This window comes from Anolis sagrei, chromosome 1 (assembly GCF_037176765.1).
Source record: "Anolis sagrei isolate rAnoSag1 chromosome 1, rAnoSag1.mat, whole genome shotgun sequence".
Lineage (NCBI taxonomy): Eukaryota > Metazoa > Chordata > Lepidosauria > Squamata > Dactyloidae > Anolis > Anolis sagrei.
The window spans coordinates 21,355,600-21,375,731 of record NC_090021.1 but is presented as its reverse complement, the minus strand read 5'-3'; the positions used below and the strand labels follow the sequence as shown (position 1 = coordinate 21,375,731).

At 39.7% G+C, this 20,132-nt stretch overlaps 2 protein-coding genes across 2 annotated transcripts in view; both read left to right on the top strand.

Annotated features, from left to right (window-relative positions):
* MSH2 (mutS homolog 2) overlaps window positions 1–20,132 on the top strand; it is an 80,731-nt gene that overhangs the window by 32,383 nt on the left and 28,216 nt on the right. The window contains exons 7-8 of the mRNA XM_060780487.2: window positions 6,371–6,567; window positions 7,982–8,091. Of these exons, the coding sequence (XP_060636470.2) occupies window positions 6,371–6,567; window positions 7,982–8,091 (307 nt within the window). The remainder of the gene's footprint in view (window positions 1–6,370; window positions 6,568–7,981; window positions 8,092–20,132) is intronic.
* EPCAM (epithelial cell adhesion molecule) overlaps window positions 1–20,132 on the top strand; it is a 94,460-nt gene that overhangs the window by 56,953 nt on the left and 17,375 nt on the right. The window lies entirely within an intron of this gene.

Below are 20,132 nucleotides of genomic sequence, written 5' to 3'. Positions count from 1 at the left end.
CTACTGAAAGATTCCTGTTGATTTCCATCAGGAGCTTTTGATTTCAGTAGTCATGGTATCCTCCTAGAAAGGCATGGCAAACTTTCTAACTTGGAAGCTGCATGGCGGGCCATTATGTGGTGGGCAGACCAGAAGGGAAGGTTCTCCCCAAGCACCCTCTCTGCCCAGGAAACATTTGGATCCCAAAAGAGTTGGCTTTGGTTAGGATGAGATAGTGGATGGGAGAGAAACAGTATATCCATTGGACCCCGTATTGCCTACTCCTGATAAAGAATCTTAGAGCTGGAAGAGACCTCCAGAGAAGAAGACTCCATCACACTCCCAGGCAGCCTATGTCACTCTCCAGGAAGTTCTTCCTAACATTTTCAGTCAAATCTCTTTTCCCTGCTATTTGAACCCATTGCTCCCTTGTACCCTGGTCTCTAGAGCAGCAGAAAGTCAGCCTCCCCCCCCCCCCCCCGCCTTCTCAATGGGACACTCTTAAATGGTTCTTATGTTCCCTTTGTACCTTCTCTTCTCCCAGCTAAACATACCCCAGGAGGAAAGGAGGAAGGAAAAAGAGAAGGAAGGGTGGGTGGAAGGGAATGGGGGGAGGGGAGGGAGGAAAGACAAAAAGGAAGGAAGGGAGAAAGAGAGGGGGGAGAAGGAAGAAAAGAGGGAAGGGAGGAAGGATGAAAGGGTGGAAGGGAAGAAAGGAGGGAAGGAGAAGGAGGGAGGGAAGGAAGGAAGGGAGGGAAGCAGGAAACTAGGCAAGTGAGGTTTATAAATATCACTAACAGCCAAAAGTCCTTTGTTCTTTCCACCTGTAAAATGTGTTTCTTGGTTTTCTCCTTGCATTCCAGGATTCTTGTTTGTTTGTGGACTTTCTTCCTGTAGTTGGAACTCTCTGAAAATATTCCAGCAGAGAGACCTAACTGGAAACTGAACAATTGCTGAATGTAGCCTGCAATGCTCAGCATTCAAAGCAACAGCAGTATCATGTTGGTGCTGCAGTTAGTAGTGATTCATGAATACTTTCTGGATTGTCTCTGCGGTTCTTGGCAATGCTGCTCTTTAATTCAGCGTCTCTCTCTTTAGAGTTCGACCATGTTATTCCCAACCTTTGATTTGAAAGTAAATATCCAGAAGACGGTTGATGACACTTAGCTGATACAGAAAAGGACATGAGTCTTCCCCCCCCCCCCCCCCCATCTTTCAAGTAGTCTTGACAGGAATAAAGCTAGTGCTGAGAAAGCTAGAGACAGAAGAGTACAGGCAGTCCCCAAGTTACAAACAAGATAAGTTCTGTAGGTTTGTTCTTAAGTTGAATTTATATGTAAATTGGAACAGGTACATTTCAGCCAAATATTTATATCTTTCAGCTTTGGATAGCACGGGGAAGGATCAACACCCCTGTGGTGTTTATTTTGCTGTCTGGGTCCCTCTTCAGAAGATTTAACCTCACTTTCTGTCCCTGTGATAATTGGATTTTGAAAAAAATGGCTTGTTGTGGAAACAAGGATTGATGAGAAAGCTTCAGTGAAGATATCTTTTCCCCATGATAACTCTTTCAGAAGTGAATTTCCCTTCTTAGGAGTAGATTTCTCTCACTTCCGGTTGTCTCACCCCCATTCTTAACTATGAGTTGTTTGTAAGTCGGATATTTGTAACTTGGGGGCTGCATGTGTTCTCTAGGACCAGAGATTCTTTGAAGTCCAACCATATGTTGGCTTTTTACGAACATAAGAATCTGATTAGGATCAGCTCAAAGACCAGTCCCATCCACCATGGACTATCCAACCAGTTTCCCATTAGAAGCCCTCAAGGAAAACATGAGTGCAATTGCACCTTGCTTCTTGTGGTCTCATGACAGAAAACTGATAGACAAAAACATAGGGACTCTGATAGTGCAGTTGGCTTCTGGTTAGTTTTTACCAATAGTGTCAGGAAGTGCAGGCCTATAGGAAGGAACCTACTTACAGTTAGAGCTTGGGGATTCTTTTTCCTCCAAGTCATACAGGCTAGAGAAAACATTAAGCATGGAAAACCCAGTGTTATATCTCAAGATGCAACCTTTTCCTTTTCCTCTCAACTCAATTGTTTACATGTTCTCATGTGCCCTAAGCTTACATAAATAACAAATGTTATGGCTGCGTGGCCAGGCCTGGATGGCAGCAATTAACAAATTAACAGGTCTTCGTAAATTTCCTTTCATGGCATGGATGTCGCTTAAGACTTCTTTGAAGTTTTAGATAGATCCATGAGAGGTGGCTAATTAATAGTGCTAACCTCTGTGAGTCCTATTGTTAGTAACAATTTGTAGTCCCTTTGTTTTTAGGCAAGACTATCACAAGAATGGAGTTTCATTATCCCTGCCAGCATGTCTAAGGGGGAAATTTTAACTCCTTAAATTTCATGAATGCAGTCCATTAGTTCATTTAGATCAGTGGTTCCCAACGTTTTTTGTTTTTGTTTTTTTACCAGGGACCATGTTGACCAGGGAGCACTCTCCAACATTAGTACCAGAAGGGTTACAAATCAACTTTAGATTTGGTCAACTTTAGATTTGGTTTGTTTATTTGTGGTACTGATTCAGAAAATTGCATTGGATCGATCACATCAGCTCAAGTTTTTGATACAGAACATATGCCATCTGCTCACCCACAGAAAACCATATTTAATAATGTAGAGTTGATGTGGTAGAAGTAATATTTTGTTAGTAGTCAACCTCTCCCCTCCCGACACTCCTCTTGCCTTGGCACTATAAGAGGGTTTTGTGAGACCAGTTGTTCTCATTGCCACATGCTTTTGAGGCAACGGTGTAGTAATTGTGAGGCTGTGGACCATATTTTCATTCTTGTGGACCACTGGTGGTCCACGGACCACAAGTTGGGAACCACTGATTTAGATATGCTCGGCACAATATAGGCATTGGCATACATGCTTATATCAAGCATGATTTCCATACTATATGCCACACTTGTTTTCTGCATCTTACACTAATGTTGTGTCTGTTTTCATTTCAACTGAACATGTCTGTGTAAGAATATGGTTAAGGACACGTACAGTATTTCCTATTTTGTCTCCAGCATGGTTCTATCTTTTGTGTACCATATGGTCACTTTCTGATCTTTTCTCTTTATATAAGTTGTTTCTTACTGCCACATCTTGGAGCAATGGGTTCCATAACAAATTCACCTTGTAAAGATGTATGTCATCTTATGTGTCCTGGATCTTGCACTATTCCGCTTTAGTGGAATACTAAACCTTTTGGAGTTAGGATAGAAGCCTCCCTTTCTGTGCTCTCTACATTCTGCTTGCTTCTGTGCATTTTTATCATGCCTCTTTGTAGTCAGTCTTTGCCCTTCAGATGAAATAACTCCAAATGTTGTTACCTTCGGAGGGCAGCTGCTCATGTCCCTTGATCATTTTGATTGCCTTTTTTCTGCAACTGGAATCCCACAGCCACAACGATGTTTGTGAAGACCAGAATTGCAATGCTACTAACACTCTTAGCAAGATCACACTAGAAGTTTGTACATAATTCGGGAGCATTTATCAGAATGCCAGCCTTAGCCGCCATCTGCTTGCAAGTGCATGATTTAACAAGACAGCTGTGCACTGAACTGATGGCAGATCTCAGCCCTCTGTGCCTTTGTGGCCATCAAAGCCTTACCCCAATTTGTTCTTCCTAGTACCAAAAAGAAAATGAGGGAGTGGGGGGAGCCTTGCATCTAAGAAAATCTCCATTTATGAGGGTGGGAAGCAGGTGCGGAAGAAGTAACAAAAGCAGAGAGCACTTAGCTTTGCTGCAGAGGCAAGAAGTGGAATTTTAATGTTAAGGAAGAACTACAACCATGGAAGGAAAATCATTCTCTGGAGGAAGTCCCAGAGACTGCATTATGTTTTTGGGAAAATATAGTTCATTGCCTTTGTAATCATCATTTGTCATAAAGTCTTCTGCTTTATTACCTTCTTTTAAGAGTGCTTTAAAAATACAAACTGCTACACAATGCCAAAAACAAAAGCACTAAAGAGAATTAGAAACAACGAGTTTTCTTAGACTCGCTTTTATTATATTCTATTTAAAAAATATCCCTTCTTTCTTCCAGAGCAGTGGTTCCCAACCTTTTTTTTGACCAGAGACCACTTTGGCCAGGGACCACTCTCCATTAGTACCAAAAGGGTTATGAATCACTTTAGATTCGGATTGGTTATTTGGGGTGCTGATTTAGAAAATTGCATTGGATAGACCACATCAGCTCTAGTTTCTGATACAGAACATATGCCATACAGTAGTCACCATCTGCCTGCTCACAGAAAACCATATTTAATAAGCCTCAGCACTATAATAGGGTTTCGGGAGGCCAGTCACTCTAGTTGCAACAGTGTAGTAATGGTGAGGCCGTGGATCATATTTTAGTTCCACTGTTTCAGAGTGAGATGCAAAGCAGTTCACATGATATTCAGAAAAAAGTACTGTCTAGTAAAGATGTATTCAATACAAAGATTAAAAGAAAAAAAATACCCAATCTGAAAAATACTTTTGGCACAATAACCCAGGCACCTAAGGCTGCCTAAATAAGAAAAAGGCTTTACCTGCTAAGGAAAGAAGTCTAGACAGGGCCAACCAAGTCTCCTCAGGGAGGCAATACCATAAGTTGAAGTATTCACCAAAAAGACATTCTCCCCAATCCTTGCTAAATGCATTTCTTAGGATGTTGGGACAGCAAGATAACTCTCTCCTGAAGAGTCAGGCAGGCTTAAAGGAGATAGTCTTCAGCTTCAAAGTTAATCTCGAGGGCAAGGATGTATGTTTTGACTCAGCAGTTTCTCACAAGACAGAGCTTTGGCAAGTGATTTAATAAACAGAAATATTTACCAATGCCTCCCCTTCCCTCCCATCCCTCTGCAGACCTGTACGTTACAACCTGCACAACCCTGGTCCTGGTGCCCATGGTTTCATTTACCCTTGTCTGACAATGCATGTTCTCGAGCATTTTCTAGGCCCTACAGGTGACTTTATGTTATGCTTCCAATGCAAGTTGACCATAGAACCTTGCAGTGCCTAAAGAGATGTCCTTTGGAGGCATTTGCTGGGTCCTCAAACACAACATTATGCCATACTTGGTTTTGCACATCCATGTGAAATCCTGGAACACATCCCCTGTGGATATGGGTTTTTTCCTGTATATATAGAACACATACTGGATTTCCTATATCCACTTCCAAAATGGAGAAGATGATAGTTCAAGTGGGCACACCTTGGAAAATCTGGATTTTTGAAGTGTAATACTGCTGGGGATTCTGGGAATGGTGTTGTCCCCCCAAAAAGGAACTTTTGCATTGTCTTAATGATGGAGGGTGGCATGTGGAAGTGCTAATCAAAGGTAGAGATTCTCCCTGACCTACACACTGGGTTGCGATGAGTTTTCCAGGCCTTATGGTCATGTTCCAGAAGCATTCTCTCCTGATGTTTCGCCCACATCTATGGCAAGCATCCTCAGAGGTTGTGAGGTATATTGGAAACCAGACAAGAGAGGTTTATCTATCTGTGGAAGGTCCAGGGTGGGAGAAGGAATTCTTGTCTGTTGGAGGCAGGTGACGTGAACGTTGCAATTAATCACCTTGATTAGCTTTGAAAAGCCTTGCATCTTCAAGGCCTGGTTGATTCCTGCTTGGGGGAATCCTTTTTTGGGAGGTATTAGCTGGCCATACAGCCTGGAAAACTCATCACAACCCAGTGATTCCGGCCATGAAAGCCTTCGATGATACACTTAAACACGGATAATCTAACTGCTTCTACTTACTAAATATGGCCAGGTGTAGTTTGACTACATGACACAGGTTCTGAAACCAGTATGGGATGCATCCATTACAGAGTATATTGGTTTATTTTTGCTTAAGTGATTCAAGTCAGAATGTATTAGTGCCACATCTTCAGTGCGTGTGCGTGTGTGCGCGGCTGCCCGTCTTCCAAGTTGCGTGTCAACTTCATGAAATTCAAAGCATTGTACTTTAAGGCACATATGCATACATATCGATAATAATAAGAGCAACTGAATTTAATCTCCTTTCAAATATGACCTCAGGGAAGGTGTTGCTAAATCATTGAAAAGTCGCTTTTCTCATTGATTTTCTTTGAAATATTATTGTTTTAAAGTATTTAGTAGATGCTGCCATTAATGTTCCCAGTGGCCACAAAGCGAACTGACTAGAAGCTGCCAAGGTCTGTAAATGTTGGCTCTTCTCAGTGTGTTTTTCCCTCCAGCTACCATAAGAGAGTTGCCTGTTGGTGAAAGATAAAACCTTTGTGCCATTATTTATTGAAGTAATGCTCTCAAAACAATGAAACCTTGTGCATTTTAACTATTTTTCCCCTTTCCCCTAGGCTAAATTTGGTTGAAGCCTTTGTAGAAGATGCAGAGCTAAGGCAGTCCCTTCAAGAAGACATCCTCCGTCGCTTTCCAGACTTCAGTCGAATTGCAAAAAAATTTCAGAAGAAGGCCACTTTGCAGGATTGTTACAAAATATACCAGTCTGTTAATCAGATACCTAATGTGATTCATGTCCTGGGCAAAACTGATGGTAATTGGCTTTTCCTTCTTCCTTTAAATTTGGGGTTATTGGTTACTGGAGGAAGGGGGACAAATTACACTGGTATTTTGCATTCCCAATAGGCATGCTGGGAGTGTTAGTCCAAAAAGTGACTTAACGCTGACATCCTGGTTCTTCTATAATGGAGAAATTTTGCAGTTGTAAGAAATAGTTTTCTCTCTGTTTTGAGAACTGTGTGTGTGTGATAAGCGAGGAAAAAAGGGAGAGTGTGTGATAGCTTAGCTACCTGCTGAAACAGTGGTTCTTAACCTGGGGTCCCCAGATGTTTTTGGCCTTCAACTCCCAGAAATCCTAACAGCTGGTAAACTGGCTAGTATTTCTGGGAGTATGAAAGTAACAACTCCTTGCCCACCATAACAGGAGGCATTATTTTCTTGTTCGCCTTTTCTAATCAGGAAGAAAACTGGGGAGGTTTAGATAGTATAGAAAACAAGAGAGTTAATATGAAAGCAATACAGTGACTCTCAGGGCTACAATTTAGATTCTGAGAAAAGTAAACTATAAACCAATTAAACACAATACCCACCAACCCCTGCAAACAGCTGAGGCAATAATAATCAGGAAACTGATATAAACAGCAAAGAATAAAAGAAAACTAGGTAAATAAAACTGGATTGGAAAGACTTGGGGTAAAAAGGTCTCTGCTGAACCTGGAGCTTTGGGCTCTCCCCTTGAACTTTGCTTACAAAGTAAGTCAAGTATATTTCTAACAAATCTCACAACCTTTGAGGATACCTGCCATAGATGTGGGTGAAACGTCAGGAGATATTGCTTCTGGAACATGGCCATATAGCCCGGAAAACGAACAGCAACCCAAGTCAAGTATGGTTGATCTTCCATATCAATAGATTCTGCATCCTGAGATTAAACTATGAAAACATTTTGAGAAGTTCCCAAAAGCAAACCTTGACTCATATAAGGGTTTCCATTTTACTATTTCATTGTATATATATGGGACCTGAGCATCCACAGATTTTGCTATCTACAGTGGTCCTGGAACCAAACCCCAGCTGATACTATTGAGTACCCACTGTACTTTACGTCAACAAATGGGGACTATAGCACCTTCAAATAGGACAGGTTTCAAAGAATGGTATTAAGAGACGAATGAATCCTAGGCTGTTCTTGATGGTAATTTTGTCAGTGCTGATTGCTTTTAAGTGCAGGTCATGGTCTTTAGGCACTGCACCCAGTGTGCCGATCACCACTGGAACCACCTTTACTGGCTTTTGCCAGAGTCTTTGCAGTTCTATCTAATAATAATAATAATAATAATAATAATAACAACAACAACTTACCCACTGAAGACTTTAAAAAGTATCTGACACATACATGGAGAGTGTATTCGTTCATTCTTAAGTATGCATGTGCTTTGTTTTGTTAGGAAATCATGATATGCTGTTGGAAGCTGTGTTTGTAAAGCCTCTTAAGGAGCTACACTCTGATTTCTCTAATTTCCAAATGATGATTGAAGAAACTTTGGACATGAATACGGTAATGTATAAAAGCAGAATGGTGCATTTTTCACTCTGTACAAACTGTGGCGCTGCTGCTTTATTGCGCAATAAATTTTAATTATTTAACCTATGCTTACAGTGACAAATATTAAAACCACCTCACAAGCCAAAAAATCTAATCAATGTAAACTGCAATTTAAAATCATTAAATATTAGGAAAGAATGGAATAAGCAGAACACAACTGATTAATTTACCTGGCCAGGGCCTTGTGTAGAGGGGATTACAGATACACCAACAACAGAAAAGGCTCTACATTAGGTAGCCATGAACTCCTCCTCCCACATACAAGGTGATGTATAGTAGCCAAAAGATTGGCAGAAGGGCAGTGCATGCCTGAATTATCATTCCTGTTTATAACATAGAACTGAAAAAAATATCAGACCCCCCCCCCCCCCCAAGTCCTAAACTTACCTATCTAAGGCAACAACAATAACATCCATGGATCAAGTCACTGAGTACAGCTCACCACATCAGAAAGCTTATTATTAATTTGGATGCTTTATGATTAAGTTGCTCTTTATGTGGGGTTATCTTGGGTTTTTATATTTGTATTTACTGTCATTGAGGCATTGAGTGTTTCCTTTTTTGTTTGTTTGAATATGCTGCGAGTTCCCCAGGGGAGATAGGGTGGAATATAAATAAAGGTTTCTTATTGTTTATTCCTCCTCTTCCTCTTCTTCTTCTTCTTCTTCTTCTTATTATTAGATAAAGCTGCCATATTTTATTAGCTAAAAGTTAAAAGTCTTCAAGGCTCAGGTGTTAGTCATATTGTGAAAACCCCACTTGAAATAGGGAGGAAACAGGAAGTTAAACATACATACTGGAACAGGTAATTTTCTGGACTGCAATTCCTAGAAGCCCCAGTCAGCTTGGCCAGTGGGAGATTCTGGTAGTTAACTTTTCCAAGCTATAAGTGTGTTGTTTCTGCTCCTGTAAAAAACTGCCATCAAGAAAAATGCTGATAAAATTGCTTTATATATTGTCTTCTCCTTTCTGAAGCTTGTTCTCTTGGCCTGCAAGAACTCTGCTGAGGAAATATCTGTCCTTTGGGATTTTTCATTGTGTTGGAGACGTGCTTTGATGGCAATAAGAGCTAGAAACCTTTAAAAAATCTCAGGTTCACCAGATACTACATTCAGTTCTCATGTAGACTTCTGGAATGAGTACTGCATCAGTTGGGTCATTGTCCTCATTTTATAAGACTGAATGAACTCTTCCATTTTTTTTCTCCTTGAAAAGGTCCAATAACACTTGTTTGTAGGCCCAAAAACCTAAATCTCATACGCACAACTGTTAGGTTTATAGTTTTGGGAATGAGTGTTTTGCATTCTTAGGAAACACAGCACAAAGTTGTTGCCTCCTATTTTAATTTGAGTTTTTTTTTAAAAAAAAGAAATAAATTCCCTTATTAAACAAGAAGAGAGGCGTGTGAGAGAGATTCCTGGTCTTTCTCTCTGGAGTTTTCATTCCTTATGGGTGCATCCACACTGTAGAAATAATGCAGTTTGAGAAAACTTTAATGTCCATGGCTCAATGTGATAGATTCCTGGGATTTGTAGTTTGGTGAAACATGAACACTTTTGGACAGCAAAGACTAAAGATCTTGTAAAACTGCAATTCCTGTGGTTTTATTTATTTCTTTACAGCATTTATATGCTGCTCTTCTCACCCTGAAGGGACTCAGGGTGGATCACAGAACACATACATGGCAAACATTCAATTTAAAAATGTTTGCCATTAAAATATTAACACAACCAAGTCTGAGTCCGCAAATCCATATCATAGTCCAGAGTTCTAGTCAGTCTCTTAATTGACAATTCTCACAAGTCATTACAGTTGTTGCTCAGCCAGCTGCCCGAATGCTTGGTCCCAAAGCCAAGACTTGAGTTTCTTCCTGAAGGAGAAGAGAGAAGGAGTCACCCTTATTTCACTGGGGAGTGCATTCCACAGACAGGGGGCCAAAACCGAGAAGGCCCTGTCTCTCGTCTTCGCCAATCATGCTTGTGAGGGTGGCAGGATCGAGAGCAGGGCCTCCCCTGATGATTGTAAACTCCGAGGTGAGTCATAGAGGGAGATACATTCGGACAAGTAAACTGGGCTTTATAGGTCAAGACCAGCACTTTGAATTGTGCTTGGTAGTGGACCGGCAGCCAGTGGAGCTGACAAAACGGGGGTGGGTGGGTGGTATGTTCCCTGTAAGTCGCTCTGGTGAGTAATCTGGCTACTGACCGTTGGACTAGTTGGAGTCTCCAAAAAGTCTTCAAAGGCAACCCCAGGTAGAGTGCTTTGCAGTAATCTATTCGGGATGTAACAAGAGCATGGACCACTGTGGCCAGATCAGGCTTCCCAAGGTACGGGCACAGCTGGCTCACGAGTATTAATTGTGCAAAGGCTCTTCTGGGGTTCCAGGCTCAGCGATTAATCTAGGATCACCCCCAAGCTGCGAACCTGAGTTTTCAAGGGAAGTTACAGCACAGGCTGTAACTCTATGCCCTGTTCAGTCTTTCGACTGACCAGTAGCACCCCTGTCTTGTCTGGATTGAATTTCAATTTGTTATCTCTCATCCAGTCCAATCCAGTTCAATGCCATTAAACAGACAGGACAGACAACAGGTAGAGGTATCATGTCGGCAGTTTTCCCAACTTCAGTGTCCTGGAGGTTGTACTCGATTCCAGCCACAAGGGGGTGCTGTCACTCCATTTTCCAAGACGACAAGCCTTGATCACAGACTTCTTCCTTTGATTACTGCCATTTTTCTGGTATTTCTTTTATGGTGCCATAAAATACTTTCCCGTTTAAGTGGTGCCTAATTTCTCTACTCACCACTCACAGCTGTTTTCGAACTGCTTAGGTAGACAGTAAACTGGGCTGAAAGTCAGGTGCTCACCACGACCCGGGCTTCGAACTGCCAACCTTCTGATTAGTAAGATCTATTGCTACTGGTGATAAAGCCCGTACTAAAGACATTGAACCATAGCAGTTAAAGTGGGGCCAGACTGCCTTAATTCTACAATGTAGATGCAGCCCATGGCTCCATTTCAAGAATCTGCTGCTGCAGTGCAGGGCTACCAAGTCATCTTATTGGACTGGAGGGGGTTTCTGTATGCATCTTGTCTGCGCCTTCTGTTGTATATAAATGAACATTGTGGTGCTTAATGAAGCATGGCTGCATGTGCATGAAAGGTAATGATGATTGATGCCGGGAGGAGAAGGACCCATCCTGCTGCAGAAAACTACATTTAATGCCAGAAATAGTATGTGGGGACACACTTGTGCAATTTTTCCCTGATCCGTAGTACCTGAGTATTTTGGATTTGCCAAGGCAATATTGATCTCTTTTTGGCACATGTGTCCTTTATCCTTTGAAAAAGGAGAAAAGGAATACACGAGAAATCTTGAATTTATTGTCTGATGTTGCCAAAGCGATGAATGCATGTATTCTAGTTGGAAGACGGCGTCTGATACTATCAGGACTTTTCACTCGAACAGATAGCTTTCCCTGTTATCTCTCCAAAGCTTCCACTTGTTTTACTTCTTGACATAAACAGGTTGTTTGAACCCTTCAGATTTTCAAGAAAAGCAACAACAGAGTGAAGATTTTTTGTAATGAAGCCTCATAAAACATGATGTTCCAAGCTTTGTTGCCTTTTTTTTTTTAGTCCACTGCAATTAATTGAAGTTGATTTTGGAGAGGACAGCTTGAAATCGCTGTGGCTGCTGAAATGGTGAACTTTCCACAGTATAAAAATCAGCAGCTCCCGGCTTGAGAATTTATGGACTTGTGTTTTGTGTTAAAATCTGTTTTAAAAAAATTCAATCCTTCTCCTCTTTAAGAGAATATGGTAAAGCTGCTGCAAGTTGCCAAGGCAACCCAATTATATTGTTAGCCTGTTCTGAGTAAAGTTCTTGGTTATGGACTGAGGTTTATAGAGCCGCAGATATGCTGCATTAGGTAACATGCATTTATTACTCCTATTTATATAGTGCCATCGGTGTATATTGCATTTTACGGCGTAGGCAATAAAGGGCTGTCTTCGATCCAGGGAAGCTACAGTTTAAATACTGAGAGGAGTAGTAAGAGAGAAAAAGAAGGACGGTTAGCTCTTGGTTTTCTTCTAAGAGGTAGTGTAGCTGTTGCACTGAAAAGAGAAAAGAATTGCAGCAGAATTGAGAAAATGGGTCTAATTCAGAGAGGATTACACGGGATGATTTCAGTCTCATTGTAGCTCATGTAGTGAACTGCAAGATTTCCCCATGTTGTAGAGTGCTTTGGCTCCACAGCGTAAAACATAAGTCAACATGCTCCCGTATAGATCTATCTGAAGGGGAGTCTAAATAAAGGATTTATGGCCTTGACATTTTAGAGAAGTTTTTCCCTATTTATTAAAAAAAATAATTCTTACAATGTATGCCCCGGTGTTGCAGTGGGTTAAACTGCAGAACTTGCTGACCGAAAGGTTGCCAGCTCGAATGTGGGGAGCAGGGTGAGCTCCTGCTGTTAGCTCCAGCTTCTGCCATTCTAGCAGTTCAAAAACATGCAAATATGAGTAGATCAATAGGTACAATTCCAGTGGGAAGTTAACAGTGCTCCATGCAGTCATTTATTTATTTCTTTATTTGGGGGTATTTGTATCCCATCCTTCTCAACCCCCGAAGCGGGACTCAGGATGGGTTACAGTTGGCCATCATTAGATGCCGACAAAGAAACAGAGCACAACAATTAACATGAACAGGCCAACAGCAATAAAAATACATTAAAAAGTGATAAAAATACATTAAAAATATTGGCTCTTAAAATATTAACACAAGTCTGAGTCCGCAAATCCAAATCATGGACCAGAGTTTCAGTCCAAGGTCTCTTAATTGACAGTTCTCACAAGTCATTACAGATGTTGCTCAGCCAGCTGCCCGAATACTTGGTCCCAAGGCCAAGACTTGAGTTTCTTCTTGAAGGAGAGGAGAGAAGGAATCACTCTGATTTCACTGGGGAGTGCATTCCACAGACGGGGGCCACCACCGAGAAGGCCACATGACTTTGGAGGTGTCTACGGACAATTCCGACTCCTCGACTTAGAAATGGAGATGAGCACCAACTTCCAGAGTCCGACACAACTGGACTTAATGTCAGGAGAAAACTTTTACCTTTAATCTATGCGCATTATATAAAACATCACAATTCAGTTACAAATCGCTGTTTACATTATCTTATCCCATCTACTTTCTTCAGCTCCCCAAGTCACAGCCTTTTGCAAAGAATTTCCCTGTCAGGTCTCTAGTAAATTATTCTCTAGAGACTATTATCTAATATTCTTAGTAATAGGTATATCTTACCCTTAGTCATTTAACCAAAATCTCACTTGATCTGAGGGTGGTTTAGATTTGCTATTACCGTATATACTTGAGTATAAGCTGAGTTTTTCAGCCCTTTTTTAGGCTGAAAAAGCCCCCCTTCAGCTTATACTCAACTCAAAGTTATTTATCATTTAAATTATTATTATTATTATTATTATATTACATTTATTATTTTGCTCTATTTATTATTATTATTGCATTTATGTTATTTTACTCTTTTATTATTTTATTGTATTTATTTCACTGTTGTTACATTTATTTACTATATTATTACTTTTATTATTTTACTCTATTATTAGAAGAAGAATACATAAGCACATTTTCATTGAAGAAGGATAGAATAATGATTTAATCAGAGTTGGACATTTTTATCTTAAATTACAGTTTTATATAAATATTCAGAAATATTTAACCTATTGATGCATCAATTAATGTCATTTTATTGGTATCTATTTTTATTTTGAAATTTATCAGTAGTTGTTGCATTTCCCACCCTTGACTTAGCTCAAATCAATATGTTTTCCCATTTTTTGTGGTAAAACTAGGTGTCTCGGCTTATATTCGAGTTGGCTTATACCACTTGCCATGACTCAATGCAATTAAATCCTAGGAGCTGTATTTTTACAAGACCTTTAGCCTTCTCTGCCAAAGAGTCCCAGTGTCTTGCCACACTAAAACTCCCATGATTCCATAGCATTGAGCCATGGCAGTTAAGAGTGGACTCAAATTGTATTCATTCTTCAGTGTCGATGCATCCTAGGAAAACTGTCAGCTCTTTATTTTTCAGTCCTTTATTCCTAGAAACATGGTAAGAAAAAAAGAGGGAAGGCAATAGCTGTACTTGTTTTGTAACTTCATTAATGAGACTATTAATTTTAAGTCAGGATTGGGTTGTTTGGGAGCACTCTAGCCACATGTGTCAATCAGGCCTTTACAGTCATAACCTCTTTCTTGATCCATAAAAGTTAGCATTTATACATTATAGTGTATTATAAATTGGTTCCAAGACTGCCATGTATTTTGACTAGCAGCATTTTGCCATCAGGATAGATCTTGCTGTCAAAGTAAGGGAAAGAGATAGGTAGCATGGAGAGATGAGTGAAAATAGAATTTGATGAGCGTAGGATTAATTTTCTAGTGGTCAGCAAAAGTTTTGAAAAGACCAGAGGCTGGAAAATTACTTTTTGGCTTCTAGCTGTCAGAATAACCCAACCATTATTGTTGTCTAAGTGATTCTGGAAGTTAGTGTCTTGAAAAATGAATTCTTCTGGGCTCTGGAAAGGCCATTAGCTGTTTCTGTCACAGACAGAAACTAGATTCAGACTGGCAGCCTTCTGTAGTTGCGTAATAAATGGACAAAGCTGCATTATATTATTTATAATTTCATTTCTCCACGCACTGTGGATTGGAGAAAATAGCACAGTATGGGGAAGAAACAAAGTAGATAAAATATAACAGTCATTTAAGACGGAGAGAGCATCTGGTCATTGAGTCTGTGTATTTTTCCCTGACTGGCAACCGCAGTCCAAGAGTTGGGACCTCATGTCCTGAGATGTTCTTAATGGTAAAGATTGAGCCAAGTAGCGTCTGCATTCAGAACATGTTCTCTGCTGTGGAGCTATAGTCCCAAAGACAGAGGAAGAGGTTCACAGAAGGAAAGGAAAGAGAGAGAATTGATATGCCTTTCATTCAGTCTAGATATGCCCCAAGAGAGAGGTATGGAAAGATCGTTACCTCTGCTAACAACTGGTTTGTTTTTCAAGGAAACTTTGCCTTATGTGGTGCCGTTCCTGGTCCTCAAACCAGCAGGATTTCCTGCGTCGTCGGAGCTGACATTGCAGTCTGATTACTAAGCTCCATCCCTCCTCCCTTCTTCCTGCAGGTTCTCAATGACTTTTCTTTGCTGCAGTGCAGGTTTTAGAATATAATGTGCTTAGGTACAGAGAGTACATAAATCCTTGGCAAGATTTCTCATGTACGTATCTCTCTCTCCCTTTCTCCATATATCATCCTCCCTGGCTTGAGAGTGGGGGAAAGGAGCCAAAAAGATGCATAAAAATACAGCTCTTTTCATAATGTTTTCTCCCAAAGGTTTTGTCAAAGTGAAGTTATTTTTCTCCCCTATTTCCTTTTTTCAGCACGGTCCCTACAAAGCCTATTTTCCCAATGTGGTGGCTGCTTTGAGAGAGCATTTTGAGCTCAGACCTTGCCAAAAATGAAAGGAGATTTTATTTATTTGTTGGACTCGTACTGCCTTCGTCATAGGGACTGAAGGAGGTTTATGGTAATATTGAATAAAAGTATTACTGAAGATCAAAGCAACATCAAAGATTAAAGAACTAAAAGTTTTATAAAGTAAAAATATAACAAAAGCTCCAAATGGGAGTAAGCCCCTTCCCAAGAAACTACTAAATGAAATTAAGGAAAATATTTCCTCCAAGTGAATTGCTGGGGAGGCATTTAGTGCAAAATCCTTCATAATTTTCCTTTCACAAACATTATGTGGATTTTTTGAAAAAAATCACACTTGCTTTGTATATCTTAAGAGTTCTTTTAGATAATACTTTAATCCATCACATATGTTAGCAGTAGGTAAAGTAGAGCCTATTGGTGCTTACCTTACAAAGCCATCAACTGTTGTTATCTCATGGTTTTCTCCACCAAAGATGTATGTTTCAAAAATTATAATTAGAGCTATTTACAGGGTACAACGGAGCATTTTATCTCTTTCCTTGCTTGCTTTGTTTTAGGATCCTTTTAAAATTCTGAAATTATCACTTCTGATTTTTTGGGCCCCCAGAGTGTTGGAAATAGCAACCCTATTTGTTTGTTAATGTATATATTTGCTAACCTGAACTGTATGTATATGGTGATTTGCCAGTTTGACTATACCCCTTTGATGTGGGAGGGGCTAAAGACGTGGTTGTACTGAGCATGTTGAGACTCAAGACTACATTTTGTTACCAGTATGATTTTGGACTTCAATGTTAACAGTTCGCTTTAGACCTCAGTGGAGGTGGATGAAGTATGCTTTTGGTCTTCAATAGAAGCAGATGTCATTTGGACTTATGTAGGAACAATTTACTATATGTTTGCTTTGAGAAGCAGTGAGTACAGTTATACAGTTTGGACTTTCATAAGATGTATATGCTGTATACTTAAAGACTTTGGACTATGGACTATTAAATGATATTCTGTGTTCTCATCAGAGAGAAACTACAACCTATCTATAAATGTGCCTGTATGCTGAATTAATACAAGATGTTTGTGAGTAAACAAGATAAGTTACTTTTTAAAGAAGATTTTGTATTTGGTCTCTGAGTGTATATTTTAAACTAAGAGGTTTCAAGGGAGAGTATATGTTTTGGACAACTGCAACTTCAACTTCAAAAAACATTTTAAAACTCTGCTAGCTAAGTATATGTTTTCTTGTGCAGTGGCATGTCTTTGTCCCTGGCAGTTCAAAGACATGGTTTATCAGTTTAACAGCTGAATTATCTATGCGCTATTACATGAATGCTTGTGATAATCACTTTTTCAAAGGCTTGACTTCTAACAAGGTCATCTTTCCTTGACTAGTGTTTTCCAAAAGGTGGTCTCCAGATGTTCATGGAAATTCACATTTGCCAAAAAGGATATGACATGATTTTTCCTTTTCAGAAAGGTTATGAATGTCATTTTTCCAAAACAGAGAGTATGATTGGCCTTTTGTAGTAAATGGAAGTGCCTACAAATGAGAGTGAAAGTGTCATTCAGACATATGGAGGCAGTTTAGTGAGATAAGTATAACTTCTAGACAATAAAATAAAGTAAAAGCAATGCCAAATATCCTCAGAAATGTTGGCAAAGAGCAGTTCTTCTCTGAAACTACCTTGTTGCTTCTCCCCTAGGCACATGTTAGCTGAGAAGATGAATGTACTTTTTAAATAGTTGGATTATTTTCTGTACTTCTTTACATGGAAGCGCTGCTGAAGCTTAGGACAGGCAGTAGACCATTACTACAGTTTCATTTTCTTTTTTCCTAATGTGTCCCTGTTGAGAAAATGTGAGAACATCACTGTGACAAAATGATCACAGAAGCAGCTGCATCTTTTCACAAATACTCTTCTAAGCAGAAGGGAGCCTCCGGGAGGGCACCACTTTCTGTTTTGGGTCTGCCGTGACATTTTGCTAATGGAAATGCAAATTTCCAAATGGGGACTTCACAGGAGGATCCCTGCTGCCTTCCCAAAAGAGGGAAAGGTATGTGTTTGAACTAATATGCTGCCTCTTTGTACAGCAACCACACAAGCCAGGCACAAAAGTAGAAGCCATCTGTACTGTTGCCCCTTGGTAACTAGTTTTTGGATTATACTTCCTTGAGAAGATGGAGGTTCCACTTAGCCTTTGTTGTTGATAGTGAGGGTGCTTTCTTTTACTCATTGAGAATGTGATTTTCTATTCTTTTCTGACTTACTTGCAAAAATTTCTTTCTGCGAAAAGCTTCCTGGTAGAGCAATGTTTTTGTGCACCTCTTTCCACTTGTTATTTGGCAGGCCGAACTAGTCAATTTCAAACTGAATTTTAAATGCATTGGTGCTGGTCTTTGTTATATGCATTTTGTTGTATGTATATATGCATTTTAATAGTATTGTATTTGCCTGGCTGTTTTAACCATGATGTACTCCTGCTCGAGCCATAGGAAGAGGTGGGTAATAATTTAAAATTATTATTATTATTATTATTATTATTATTATTATTATTATTATTATTAGCATCATCATCATCACCGGGAGGGCACCAGTGATTCAAAACCAATTTATTTAGTTTAATTTATTTTGGAAAAATAAATAAATAAAACTAAATACATCTAGTTAAACATGTGGATATATCGTTGCACATGTGCATCAACTCATCTCTCCACTTGGAAGAAAACTTTTGATATTCTTCGGTCTTGTAAGTGATAATATAAATTGATGTGAATCATATGATTACATGCATTCTTAATAACTACTGGTAGATCCGTAAATTTGGCCATGTGCCCTTTACAAACATTTCAGCTTGTGGTTTTGACCCTATTTCCATGCTTTCTAGTTACTTCTGACTGGTACCTGTTAGAAGTGGGTTGTTGGACTACATGGGCCTTTTAACGGATTCAGCCAAAGTTTATGGGACTTGTATTGGCCATTATCTCTATCTTCGCTTTGATAAATATGGATACCAACTGAACATTTACACTAGAGCCTACAGATATGAAACTGGAACCAGGAGTTGGGAGGGCAGTCTGAAAGGGAGGCTAAAGCTGAGTAAGATTTTGAGTACCTCTCTCAGAGATCAAACAACAGGAGTCACTTCAGACCAAAGTAGTGGTTGCAAGCTCTTGCTTATTTATTTTCAGTAATTCATCTGTGCTGGTTTTCCCAGACATCTGCTCAAGCTTCTTTTATTTAAGGTGATCTTTATTTTCATGAGTCTCCCTTTTTGCACATGGATACAACATTGGTACAATTTGCACATGTTATACATATAAACACAGCCAAATTCATCTTAAAAACCAAATTAGCATCAGAATTAACAGTCATTGAAAGCAGCATCATGGGTAAAACTTTTGGAAAATGGCATTTATAATCTTTCAGAAAACACCTTTTGGAGATTATAACTTTTTAAAAAGCATGATCTTTCAGAAAAGAGCCAAAAGCCTCCCACAGGATAGTAAAACATCTGGGTGTCCCCTGGGCAAGGTCCTTGCAGATGACCAATTCTCTCACTCCAGAAGCGACTTGAAGTTTCTGACACAAAAAAAACCCTATATTCTTGTTACCAGCATTCTTTGAAGGAAAGTAGTGTACAGAGATGGAGATCCACCTTGGGGTTTTGTTATCACGTGTTTCTAAACCTAATCTTTATGTATTTTCATATACCTAATACGTCTTGCACCACCTAATCAGATAACAAGGATAGAATCACAAATTCTATGATGATATTGGAGATAGTCGCAACAGTTTTACATTGCCAGACATGACTTCGGCAAGATATGGACTGTACAGTTAATCTTTTGTATCTTTTCTTTTAGCATTTCACAAGCCAGTTATGTTAAGTCAAGTGCAATTTGAAATTCTATTCCCTTTCTGGTACGGTTTTGGTGGAGTCTACTTTCCGTTCTCCAATGTGTTTCTTATCTGCAGGATAGATAGTATTCAGCAGGATATACAAATGGATCTGAACACAATGGAGAGAGTCCTGGATCTATTGTAGTGATTCAGCAGCCAAGAAGCAACATGCATTGAACAAACTAAATTCTTCAAGAATTTGCTTTTATCTTCCTTATACTTGGGGATCTTCATTAGTGCTTTGTGGTTTGAAGCAGTTCCAGTTAACCCTTTGACCTCAAGCAAAGCTACTAGGCACCGATTAATCAAAGCTGAAACTGAAGCCTAATGAAGACAAGACAGAGGTGCCCCTTTTCAACAGACAGACCAGGGAATAGGGATGCAACCTGTGTTACTCTTCCCCTGAAATTTCAGGCTTGTAGCACTCAACCCTCACCTTGGATGCCTATATTTCAGCAACAGGCAAGAATGTATTTGCTCAGTTAAATCTAGTGCACCAGCTGTGACTGTTCCTAGAGATGTCAGATCTGGCCACGGCTAACACATGCCTCGATTACATCCTGTTTGGATTATGG